Here is a 12,404-nt window from a genome sequence, read left to right on the forward strand (position 1 = left end):
ATCCCGAAGAGGTTTTAAAGTGACTATGCATAGATGACAACAGAGAATGGGGGTGGGGGGGAGGGGAATGCAAATTGTCTGGGTAGCCATTTGACTAGGTGTTCAGGAGTCTTAAGGCTTGGGGGGTAGAAAGTGTTTAGAAGCCTCTTGGACCTATACTTGGCGCTCCGGTACCACTTGCCATGCTGTAGCAGAGAGAACAGTCTATGACTAGGGTCTTTGACAATTTGTAGGGCCTTCCTCTGACATCGCCTGGTATAGAGGTCCTGGATGGCAGGAAGCTTGGCCCCAGTGATGCACTGGGCCATTCGCACTACCCTCTGTAGTGCCTTGCGGTCGGAGGTCAAGCTGTTGCCATACCGGGCAGTGATGCAACCGGGCAGTGATGCAACCAGTCAGGATGCTCTCGGTGGTGCAGCTGTAGAACCTTCTGAGGACCCATGCCAAATCTTTTCAGTCTCCTGAGGGGGAATAGGTTTTTTCATGCCCGCTTCACTACTGTCTCGGTGTGCTTGGACCATGTTAGTTGTTGGTGATGTGGACACTAAGGAACTTGAAGCTCTCAACCTGCTCCACTGCAGCTCTGTCGATGAGAATGGGGGCGTGCTCGGTCCTCTTTTTCCTGTAGTCTACAATCATCTCCTTTGTTTTGATCACTTTGAGGGAGAGGTTGTTGTCCTGGCATCACACGGCCAGGTCTCTGACCTCCTCTCTATAGGCTGTCTCATTGTTGTCGGAAAATGTAATGATGGTGTTGGAGTCGTGCCTGACCGTGCAGTCATGAGTGAACAGGGTGTACAGGAGGGGGCTGAGCACGCACCACTGAGGGGCCTCTGTGTTGAGGATCAGCGTGGCGGATGTGTTGTTACCTACTCTTACCACCTAGGGGCGGCCCGTCAGGAAGTCCAGGATCCAGGTGCGGAGGAAGGGGTTTAGTCCCTGGGTCCTTAGTTTATTGATGAGCTTTGAGGGCGCTATGGTGTTGAACGCTGAGCTGTAGTCAATGAATAGCATCCTCACATATGTGTTCCTTTTGTCCAGGTGGGAAAGGGCAGTGTGGAGTGCAATAGAGATTGCATCATCTGTGGATCTGTTGGGGCGGTGTGCAAATTGGAGTGGATCTAGTGTTTCTGGGATGATGGTGTTGATGTGAGACATAACCAGCCTTTCAAAGCAGGTCTGATCTGTAGTCGGGTCTGTACGGGTCTGTAGTCATTTAGATAGGTTACCTTAGGGTTCTTGCACACAGGCACTATGGTGGTCTGCTTAACTTCTCTAGGGCCGGCGGGACGAAATCGTCCCACCTACGTAACAGCCAGTGGAATCCTGTGGCGCGTTTTTCAAATACCTTAGAAATGCTATTACTTCAATTTCTCAAACATATGACTATTTTACACCATTTTAAAGACAAGACTCTCGTTAATCTAACCACACTGTCCGATTTCAAAAAGGCTTTACAACGAAAGCAAAACATTAGATTATGTCAGCAGAGTACCAAGCCAGAAATATTCAGACACCCATTTTTCAAGCTAGCATATAATGTCACAAAATCCCAGAAGACAGCTAAATGCAGCACTAACCTTTGATGATCTTCATCAGATGACACACCTAGGACATTATGTTATACAATACATGCATGTTTTGTTCAATCAAGTTCATATTTATATCAAAAACCAGCTTTTTACATTAGCATGTGACGTTCAGAACTAGCATACCCCCCGCAAACTTCCGGTGAATTTACTAAATTACTCACGATAAACGTTCACAAAAAGCATAACAATTATTTTAAGAATTATAGATACAGAACTACTCTATGCACTCGATATGTCCGATTTTAAAATAGCTTTTCGGTGAAAGCACATTTTGCAATATTCTAAGTAGATAGCCCGGCATCACAGGGCTAGCTATTTAGACACCCAGCAAGTTTAGCACTCACCAAATTCAGATTTACTATAAGAAAAATGTTATTACCTTTGGTGTTCTTCGTCAGAATGCACTCCCAGGACTTCTACTTCAATAACAAATGTTGGTTTGGTCCCAAATAATCCATTTTTATATCCAAATAGCGGCGTTTTGTTCGTGCGTTCAAGACACTATCCGAAAGGGTAAATAAGGGTGACGAGCATGGCGCATATCGTGACAAAGAAATTCTAAATATTCCATTACCGTACTTCGAAGCATGTCAACCGCTGTTTAAAATCCATTTTTATGCCATTTTTCTCGTAAAAAAGCGATAATATTCCGACCGGGAATCTGCATTTAGGTAAACAGACGAAAGAAAATAAAGCATGGGGTCGACTCGGGCACGCGCCTAAGCCCATTGTCCTCTGATCGGCCACTTGCCAAACGCCCTAATGTGTTTCAGCCTGGGGCTGCCTCGATATCGTTCAGCTTTTTCCCGGGCTCTGAGAGCCTATGGGAGCCGTAGGAAGTGTCACGTTACAGCAAAGATCCTCAGTCTTCAATAAAAAGAGCCAAGATGAACAACAACTTGTCAGACAGGCCACTTCCTGTTCAGAATCCTCTCAGGTTTTTGCCTGCCATATGAGTTCTGTTATACTCACAGACATCATTCAAACAATTTTAGAAACTTCAGAGTGTTTTATATCCAAATCTACTAATAAGACGCATATCCTAGTTTCTGGGCCCGAGTAGCAGGCAGTTTAATTTGGGTCCGTTTTTCATCCGGCCGTGAAAATACTGCCCCCTATCCCGAAGAGGTTTTAAAGTGACTATGCATAGATGACAACAGAGAATGGGGGTGGGGGGGAGGGGAATGCAAATTGTCTGGGTAGCCATTTGACTAGGTGTTCAGGAGTCTTAAGGCTTGGGGGGTAGAAAGTGTTTAGAAGCCTCTTGGACCTATACTTGGCGCTCCGGTACCACTTGCCATGCTGTAGCAGAGAGAACAGTCTATGACTAGGGTCTTTGACAATTTGTAGGGCCTTCCTCTGACATCGCCTGGTATAGAGGTCCTGGATGGCAGGAAGCTTGGCCCCAGTGATGCACTGGGCCATTCGCACTACCCTCTGTAGTGCCTTGCGGTCGGAGGTCAAGCTGTTGCCATACCGGGCAGTGATGCAACCGGGCAGTGATGCAACCAGTCAGGATGCTCTCGGTGGTGCAGCTGTAGAACCTTCTGAGGACCCATGCCAAATCTTTTCAGTCTCCTGAGGGGGAATAGGTTTTTTCATGCCCGCTTCACTACTGTCTCGGTGTGCTTGGACCATGTTAGTTGTTGGTGATGTGGACACTAAGGAACTTGAAGCTCTCAACCTGCTCCACTGCAGCTCTGTCGATGAGAATGGGGGCGTGCTCGGTCCTCTTTTTCCTGTAGTCTACAATCATCTCCTTTGTTTTGATCACTTTGAGGGAGAGGTTGTTGTCCTGGCATCACACGGCCAGGTCTCTGACCTCCTCTCTATAGGCTGTCTCATTGTTGTCGGAAAATGTAATGATGGTGTTGGAGTCGTGCCTGACCGTGCAGTCATGAGTGAACAGGGTGTACAGGAGGGGGCTGAGCACGCACCACTGAGGGGCCTCTGTGTTGAGGATCAGCGTGGCGGATGTGTTGTTACCTACTCTTACCACCTAGGGGCGGCCCGTCAGGAAGTCCAGGATCCAGGTGCGGAGGAAGGGGTTTAGTCCCTGGGTCCTTAGTTTATTGATGAGCTTTGAGGGCGCTATGGTGTTGAACGCTGAGCTGTAGTCAATGAATAGCATCCTCACATATGTGTTCCTTTTGTCCAGGTGGGAAAGGGCAGTGTGGAGTGCAATAGAGATTGCATCATCTGTGGATCTGTTGGGGCGGTGTGCAAATTGGAGTGGATCTAGTGTTTCTGGGATGATGGTGTTGATGTGAGACATAACCAGCCTTTCAAAGCAGGTCTGATCTGTAGTCGGGTCTGTACGGGTCTGTAGTCATTTAGATAGGTTACCTTAGGGTTCTTGCACACAGGCACTATGGTGGTCTGCTTAACTTCTCTAGGGCCGGCGGGACGAAATCGTCCCACCTACGTAACAGCCAGTGGAATCCTGTGGCGCGTTTTTCAAATACCTTAGAAATGCTATTACTTCAATTTCTCAAACATATGACTATTTTACACCATTTTAAAGACAAGACTCTCGTTAATCTAACCACACTGTCCGATTTCAAAAAGGCTTTACAACGAAAGCAAAACATTAGATTATGTCAGCAGAGTACCAAGCCAGAAATATTCAGACACCCATTTTTCAAGCTAGCATATAATGTCACAAAATCCCAGAAGACAGCTAAATGCAGCACTAACCTTTGATGATCTTCATCAGATGACACACCTAGGACATTATGTTATACAATACATGCATGTTTTGTTCAATCAAGTTCATATTTATATCAAAAACCAGCTTTTTACATTAGCATGTGACGTTCAGAACTAGCATACCCCCCGCAAACTTCCGGTGAATTTACTAAATTACTCACGATAAACGTTCACAAAAAGCATAACAATTATTTTAAGAATTATAGATACAGAACTACTCTATGCACTCGATATGTCCGATTTTAAAATAGCTTTTCGGTGAAAGCACATTTTGCAATATTCTAAGTAGATAGCCCGGCATCACAGGGCTAGCTATTTAGACACCCAGCAAGTTTAGCACTCACCAAATTCAGATTTACTATAAGAAAAATGTTATTACCTTTGGTGTTCTTCGTCAGAATGCACTCCCAGGACTTCTACTTCAATAACAAATGTTGGTTTGGTCCCAAATAATCCATTTTTATATCCAAATAGCGGCGTTTTGTTCGTGCGTTCAAGACACTATCCGAAAGGGTAAATAAGGGTGACGAGCATGGCGCATATCGTGACAAAGAAATTCTAAATATTCCATTACCGTACTTCGAAGCATGTCAACCGCTGTTTAAAATCCATTTTTATGCCATTTTTCTCGTAAAAAAGCGATAATATTCCGACCGGGAATCTGCATTTAGGTAAACAGACGAAAGAAAATAAAGCATGGGGTCGACTCGGGCACGCGCCTAAGCCCATTGTCCTCTGATCGGCCACTTGCCAAACGCCCTAATGTGTTTCAGCCTGGGGCTGCCTCGATATCGTTCAGCTTTTTCCCGGGCTCTGAGAGCCTATGGGAGCCGTAGGAAGTGTCACGTTACAGCAAAGATCCTCAGTCTTCAATAAAAAGAGCCAAGATGAACAACAACTTGTCAGACAGGCCACTTCCTGTTCAGAATCCTCTCAGGTTTTTGCCTGCCATATGAGTTCTGTTATACTCACAGACATCATTCAAACAATTTTAGAAACTTCAGAGTGTTTTATATCCAAATCTACTAATAAGACGCATATCCTAGTTTCTGGGCCCGAGTAGCAGGCAGTTTAATTTGGGTCCGTTTTTCATCCGGCCGTGAAAATACTGCCCCCTATCCCGAAGAGGTTTTAAAGTGACTATGCATAGATGACAACAGAGAATGGGGGTGGGGGGGAGGGGAATGCAAATTGTCTGGGTAGCCATTTGACTAGGTGTTCAGGAGTCTTAAGGCTTGGGGGGTAGAAAGTGTTTAGAAGCCTCTTGGACCTATACTTGGCGCTCCGGTACCACTTGCCATGCTGTAGCAGAGAGAACAGTCTATGACTAGGGTCTTTGACAATTTGTAGGGCCTTCCTCTGACATCGCCTGGTATAGAGGTCCTGGATGGCAGGAAGCTTGGCCCCAGTGATGCACTGGGCCATTCGCACTACCCTCTGTAGTGCCTTGCGGTCGGAGGTCAAGCTGTTGCCATACCGGGCAGTGATGCAACCGGGCAGTGATGCAACCAGTCAGGATGCTCTCGGTGGTGCAGCTGTAGAACCTTCTGAGGACCCATGCCAAATCTTTTCAGTCTCCTGAGGGGGAATAGGTTTTTTCATGCCCGCTTCACTACTGTCTCGGTGTGCTTGGACCATGTTAGTTGTTGGTGATGTGGACACTAAGGAACTTGAAGCTCTCAACCTGCTCCACTGCAGCTCTGTCGATGAGAATGGGGGCGTGCTCGGTCCTCTTTTTCCTGTAGTCTACAATCATCTCCTTTGTTTTGATCACTTTGAGGGAGAGGTTGTTGTCCTGGCATCACACGGCCAGGTCTCTGACCTCCTCTCTATAGGCTGTCTCATTGTTGTCGGAAAATGTAATGATGGTGTTGGAGTCGTGCCTGACCGTGCAGTCATGAGTGAACAGGGTGTACAGGAGGGGGCTGAGCACGCACCACTGAGGGGCCTCTGTGTTGAGGATCAGCGTGGCGGATGTGTTGTTACCTACTCTTACCACCTAGGGGCGGCCCGTCAGGAAGTCCAGGATCCAGGTGCGGAGGAAGGGGTTTAGTCCCTGGGTCCTTAGTTTATTGATGAGCTTTGAGGGCGCTATGGTGTTGAACGCTGAGCTGTAGTCAATGAATAGCATCCTCACATATGTGTTCCTTTTGTCCAGGTGGGAAAGGGCAGTGTGGAGTGCAATAGAGATTGCATCATCTGTGGATCTGTTGGGGCGGTGTGCAAATTGGAGTGGATCTAGTGTTTCTGGGATGATGGTGTTGATGTGAGACATAACCAGCCTTTCAAAGCAGGTCTGATCTGTAGTCGGGTCTGTACGGGTCTGTAGTCATTTAGATAGGTTACCTTAGGGTTCTTGCACACAGGCACTATGGTGGTCTGCTTAACTTCTCTAGGGCCGGCGGGACGAAATCGTCCCACCTACGTAACAGCCAGTGGAATCCTGTGGCGCGTTTTTCAAATACCTTAGAAATGCTATTACTTCAATTTCTCAAACATATGACTATTTTACACCATTTTAAAGACAAGACTCTCGTTAATCTAACCACACTGTCCGATTTCAAAAAGGCTTTACAACGAAAGCAAAACATTAGATTATGTCAGCAGAGTACCAAGCCAGAAATATTCAGACACCCATTTTTCAAGCTAGCATATAATGTCACAAAATCCCAGAAGACAGCTAAATGCAGCACTAACCTTTGATGATCTTCATCAGATGACACACCTAGGACATTATGTTATACAATACATGCATGTTTTGTTCAATCAAGTTCATATTTATATCAAAAACCAGCTTTTTACATTAGCATGTGACGTTCAGAACTAGCATACCCCCCGCAAACTTCCGGTGAATTTACTAAATTACTCACGATAAACGTTCACAAAAAGCATAACAATTATTTTAAGAATTATAGATACAGAACTACTCTATGCACTCGATATGTCCGATTTTAAAATAGCTTTTCGGTGAAAGCACATTTTGCAATATTCTAAGTAGATAGCCCGGCATCACAGGGCTAGCTATTTAGACACCCAGCAAGTTTAGCACTCACCAAATTCAGATTTACTATAAGAAAAATGTTATTACCTTTGGTGTTCTTCGTCAGAATGCACTCCCAGGACTTCTACTTCAATAACAAATGTTGGTTTGGTCCCAAATAATCCATTTTTATATCCAAATAGCGGCGTTTTGTTCGTGCGTTCAAGACACTATCCGAAAGGGTAAATAAGGGTGACGAGCATGGCGCATTTTGTGACAAAGAAATTCTAAATATTCCATTACCGTACTTCGAAGCATGTCAACCGCTGTTTAAAATCCATTTTTATGCCATTTTTCTCGTAAAAAAGCGATAATATTCCGACCGGGAATCTGCATTTAGGTAAACAGACGAAAGAAAATAAAGCATGGGGTCGACTCGGGCACGCGCCTAAGCCCATTGTCCTCTGATCGGCCACTTGCCAAACGCCCTAATGTGTTTCAGCCTGGGGCTGCCTCGATATCGTTCAGCTTTTTCCCGGGCTCTGAGAGCCTATGGGAGCCGTAGGAAGTGTCACGTTACAGCAAAGATCCTCAGTCTTCAATAAAAAGAGCCAAGATGAACAACAACTTGTCAGACAGGCCACTTCCTGTTCAGAATCCTCTCAGGTTTTTGCCTGCCATATGAGTTCTGTTATACTCACAGACACCATTCAAACAGTTTTAGAAACTTTAGGGTGTTTTCTATCCAAAGCCAATAAGTATATGCATATTCTAGTTACTGGGCAGGAGTAGTAACCAGATTAAATCGGGTACGTTTTTTATCCGGCCGTGTCAATACTGCCCCCTACCCCCAACAGGTTAAAACAGGTTGGTATTACAGACACGGACAGGGAGAGGTTGAAAATGTCAGTGAAGACACTTGCTAGTTGGTCAGCGTATGCTCACAGTACACGTCCTGGTAATCCGCCTGGCCCTGCGGCCTTGTGAATGTTGACCTGTCTTAAGGTCTTACTCACATCGGCTGCTGAGAGCGTGATCACACAGTCTTCCAGTACAGCTGGTGCTCTCATGCATGTTTCAGTGTTATTTGCCTCGAAGCGAGCATAGAAGTAGTTTAGCTCGTCTGGTAGGCTCGTGTCACTGGGCAGCTCGCAGCTGTGCTTCCCTTTGTAGTCTGTAATGGTTTGCATGCCCTGCCACATCCGATGATCGTCAGAGCCGGTGTAGTATGACTCGATCTTAGTCCTGTATTGATGCTTTGCCTGTTTGATGGTTCGTCGGAGGGCATAGCGGGATTTTTTATAAGCTTCCGGGTTAGAGTCCCTCACCTTGAAAGCGGCAGCTCAAGCCTTTAGCTCAGTGCGGCTACTGCCTGTAATCCATGGCTTCTGGTTGGGTTATGTACGTACGGTCACTGTGGGGACGACATCATCGATGCACCTATTGATGAACCAATGACGAATGTGGTGTACTCCTCAATGCCATCGGAGGAATCCTGGAACATATTACAGTCTGTGCAAAACCGTCCTGTAGATTAGCATCTGCTTCATCTGACCACTTTTGTTATTGATCTTGTCACTGGTGCTTCCTGAGAGAGCTTTGTATGCATCTCTGTGTGTGCAGTAAAGGTGGTCCAGAGTTCTTTTCACTCTGGTTGCACATTTAACATGCGGATAGAAATTTTGTAAAACTTATTTAAGATTCTCTGCATTAAAGTCCCCAGCTACTAGGAGCGCCACCTCTGGGTGTGCATTTTCTTGTTTGCTTATGGCTAAATACAGCTCATTCAATGCTGTCTTAGTGCCAACCTCTGACATGGTATGTAAACAGTTGCGACGAATACAAATGAAAACTCTCTCGGTAGGTATTGTGGCAGCTTATCATGAGAAACTCTACCTCAGGCGAGCAATAGCTTGAGACTTCCTTAGATATCATGCACCAGCAGCTGTTTACAAAAATACATAGACCACCGCCCCTTGTCTTACCAGACGCTGCTGTTCTAGACTGCCAGTACAGCATATAACCAGCCAGCTGTATGCTGATAATGTCGTCGTTCATCCAGGACTCCGTGAGCATAAGATGTTACAGTTTTTAAAACCTGTTGAGGACAGACGTTCCGCTAACGGAACCCCTAGCCAACAGCCAATGGAATAGCAGGGCGCGAAATACAAAACCACAAAAATCCCATAATTCAAATTTCTCAAACAATCAACTATTTTACACCATTTTAAAGATAAACTTCTCGTTAATCTAACCACATTGTCCGATTTCAAAAAGGCTTTACAGCGAAAGCATAGCATTAGATTATGTTAGGACATCACCTTGACAAGAAAAACCACACAGCCATTTTCCAAGCAAGGAGAGGCATCACAAAAACCAGAAATACAGCTAAAATTAATCACTAACCTTTGACGATCTTCATCAGATGACACTCCCAGGACTCAATGTTACACAATACATGTATGTTTTGTTCGATAAAGTTCATATTTATATTCCAAAACCCCATTTTACATTGGCGCGTGATGTTCAGAAAATATTTTGCCTCCAAAACTTCCGGTAAATGAGCACATCAATTTACAAAAATACTCATCATAAACGTTGATAAAATTTACAACAGTTATTGAAAGAATTATAGTTACACTTCTCCTTAATGCAACCGCTGTGTCAGATTTTAAAACAGCTTTACAGCGAAAGCACATTGTTCAATATTCTGAGTACAGAGCTCAGCCATCAAAGCAAGCTATACAGTTACCCGCCAAGTCATGGAGTCAGCAAAACTCAGAATTAGTATTATAAATCTTCACTTACCTTTGCTGATCTTTGTCGGAATGCACTCCCAGGACTCCCACTTCCACAAGAAATGTTCATTTGTTCGATAAAGTCCATCATTTATGTCCAAATACCTCTTTTGTTCACGCGTCCAGATCACAATTCCAAAGGCACGATGCGCGAGCGCAAAACCATAGACGAAAAGTCAAAAGGTTCCATTACCGTTTGTAGAAACATGTCAACCAATGTTTACAATCAATCCTTAGGGTCTTTTTATCATAAATCTTTGATAATATTCCAAACGGACAATAACGTATTCATTACAGAGGAAAAAGAAGGAACAGCGCACCTGTGTAACCGCGCAGTAAATAACTCATTGGTCTCAGCATAGTCCACTGGTTGAATGGCCTCTTATTCTCTCCCAATTCACAGTAGAAGCATGAAACAAGGTTCTAAAGACTGTTGACATCTAGTGGAAGCCTTAGGAAGTGCAAAATTACCCCACAGACCCTTTAGTTTGGATAGGCAATCAGTTGAAAAACTACAAGCCTTAGATTTCCCACTTCCTGGTTGGATTTTTCTCAGGTTTTTGCCTGCCATATGAGTTATGTTATACTCACAGACATCATTCAAACAGTTTTAGAAACTTCAGAGTGTTTTCTATCCAAATCTACTAATAATATACAAATATTTGACTCTGGGCCCTAGTAGCAGGCAGTTTAATCTGGCCTCGCTTTTCATCCGAACGTGAAAATACTGCCCCCTGTCCCAAACAAGTTAATGTCCCGTTGGTAGTTTAATCTTAAGCGTAACTTGTCGATTTTATTGTCCAAAGATTGCATATTTGCTAGCAGAATTGAGGTTCAAGTACAAGTAATACTTTGATAATTTGTCATATCTAATAATGAAACATCCATTAATGAATAGATATGAGGTTTCAGGACACTAATAAATCAGAAAATGTTTAAAACAAATACTGCCACCACTATTTTCACCACCAAAGAATAGCAGTGTGATTTTAATATGATTTGTCTCTTTGCAGGATGTCACGCTGTCTAGTCACAGAGGAAGGCTGTGCTTCTCTGGTCTCAGCTCTGAGGTCAAACCCCTCACACCTGAGAGAGCTGGATCTGAGTAACAATGACCTGAAGGATTCAGGAGTGAAGCTGCTCTCTGCTGGACTGGGGAATCCCCACTGTGAACTGGAGACTCTGAGGTCAGGATTCCTGTAGTTGGTCAACAAGTGATAACTGTTCACCAGATCCACATGTGTTTTTCAGGCACACATCATCCACACCATATGTGTTTGGACAGTGAAGCTTACAGCTTTTAAATGTAGTGCTATGCTCCAGCATTTTGAATTTGAGATACAATGTTTCATACTAGGTGACATTACAGAATGTCACCTTTTATTTGATGTTAATGGTGAGAGGTTGGTATGTTTTGTTGTAGCCTCTGTTATTGGTAATGGTGAGAGGTTAGCATGTTTTGTTGTAGCCTCTGTAACTCTCTCACTCATTATTATTCACGATTCATTCATGATCTTTATTCATCATGGCAGTCACAGGCTTGATGTAGTCATTACGTTCAAAGAATATGGGACCAAATACTACACTTTTTTAAACATTTTGAAAAAATTATGTAGCCACTATTTTCACCACCAAAGAATAGCAGTGTGATTTTAATATGATTTGACTCTTTGCAGGCTGTCACGCTGTCTAGTCACAGAGGAAGGCTGTGCTTCTCTGGTCTCAGCTCTGAGGTCAAACCCCTCACACCTGAGAGAGCTGGACCTGAGCTACAATCACCCAGGAGACTCAGGAGTCAGACTGCTCTCTGTTGGACTGGAGGATCCACACAGCAGACTGAAGAAACTCAAGTATGTCAATGTTCATATCAGACATGTTTGACTTGTCAGGCTAGTTAAGAAAACATTCTTACCACCACTTGGACAAAGTTATATGTTACTGTGTGTTTGTCTATTGTGTGTGTGTGTGTGTGTGTCCTGTGTGTGTGTCCTGTGTGTGTGTGTGTGTGTGTGTGTGTGTGTGTGTGTGTGTGTGTGTGTGTGTGTGTGTGTGTGTGTGTGTGTGTGTGTGTGTGTGTGTGTGTGTGTGTGTGTGTGTGTGTGTGTGTGTGTGTGTGTGTGTGTTTGTGGGAGTTCAGGTGTATCCCTCAATGACTGTCTGTTCTTCTGCTTACCTCTACAGTGTGGAACATGGTGGAGAGTACACAATGAAACCTGGGCTTAGAAAATGTGAGTGTTGACTGCTGTGAATAATATGACTAAGAATAAGTCTTAATTCAAGATAAGTCAAAGTCAAAGACCACCATCATTACTTACTTGGTCATAT

General features: G+C 44.3%; 1 protein-coding gene across 1 annotated transcript in view; it reads left to right on the top strand.

Annotated features, from left to right (window-relative positions):
* Positions 1-12,404, top strand: part of LOC106591455 (NACHT, LRR and PYD domains-containing protein 3-like) — a 32,562-nt gene that overhangs the window by 17,279 nt on the left and 2,879 nt on the right. The window contains exons 10-12 of the mRNA XM_045713995.2: positions 11,093-11,266; positions 11,756-11,929; positions 12,261-12,307. Of these exons, the coding sequence (XP_045569951.2) occupies positions 11,093-11,266; positions 11,756-11,929; positions 12,261-12,307 (395 nt within the window). The remainder of the gene's footprint in view (positions 1-11,092; positions 11,267-11,755; positions 11,930-12,260; positions 12,308-12,404) is intronic.

The sequence above is a fragment of the Salmo salar genome, chromosome 03 (assembly GCF_965601325.2).
Source record: "Salmo salar chromosome 03, fSalSal1, whole genome shotgun sequence".
Classification (NCBI taxonomy): Eukaryota; Metazoa; Chordata; class Actinopteri; order Salmoniformes; family Salmonidae; genus Salmo; species Salmo salar.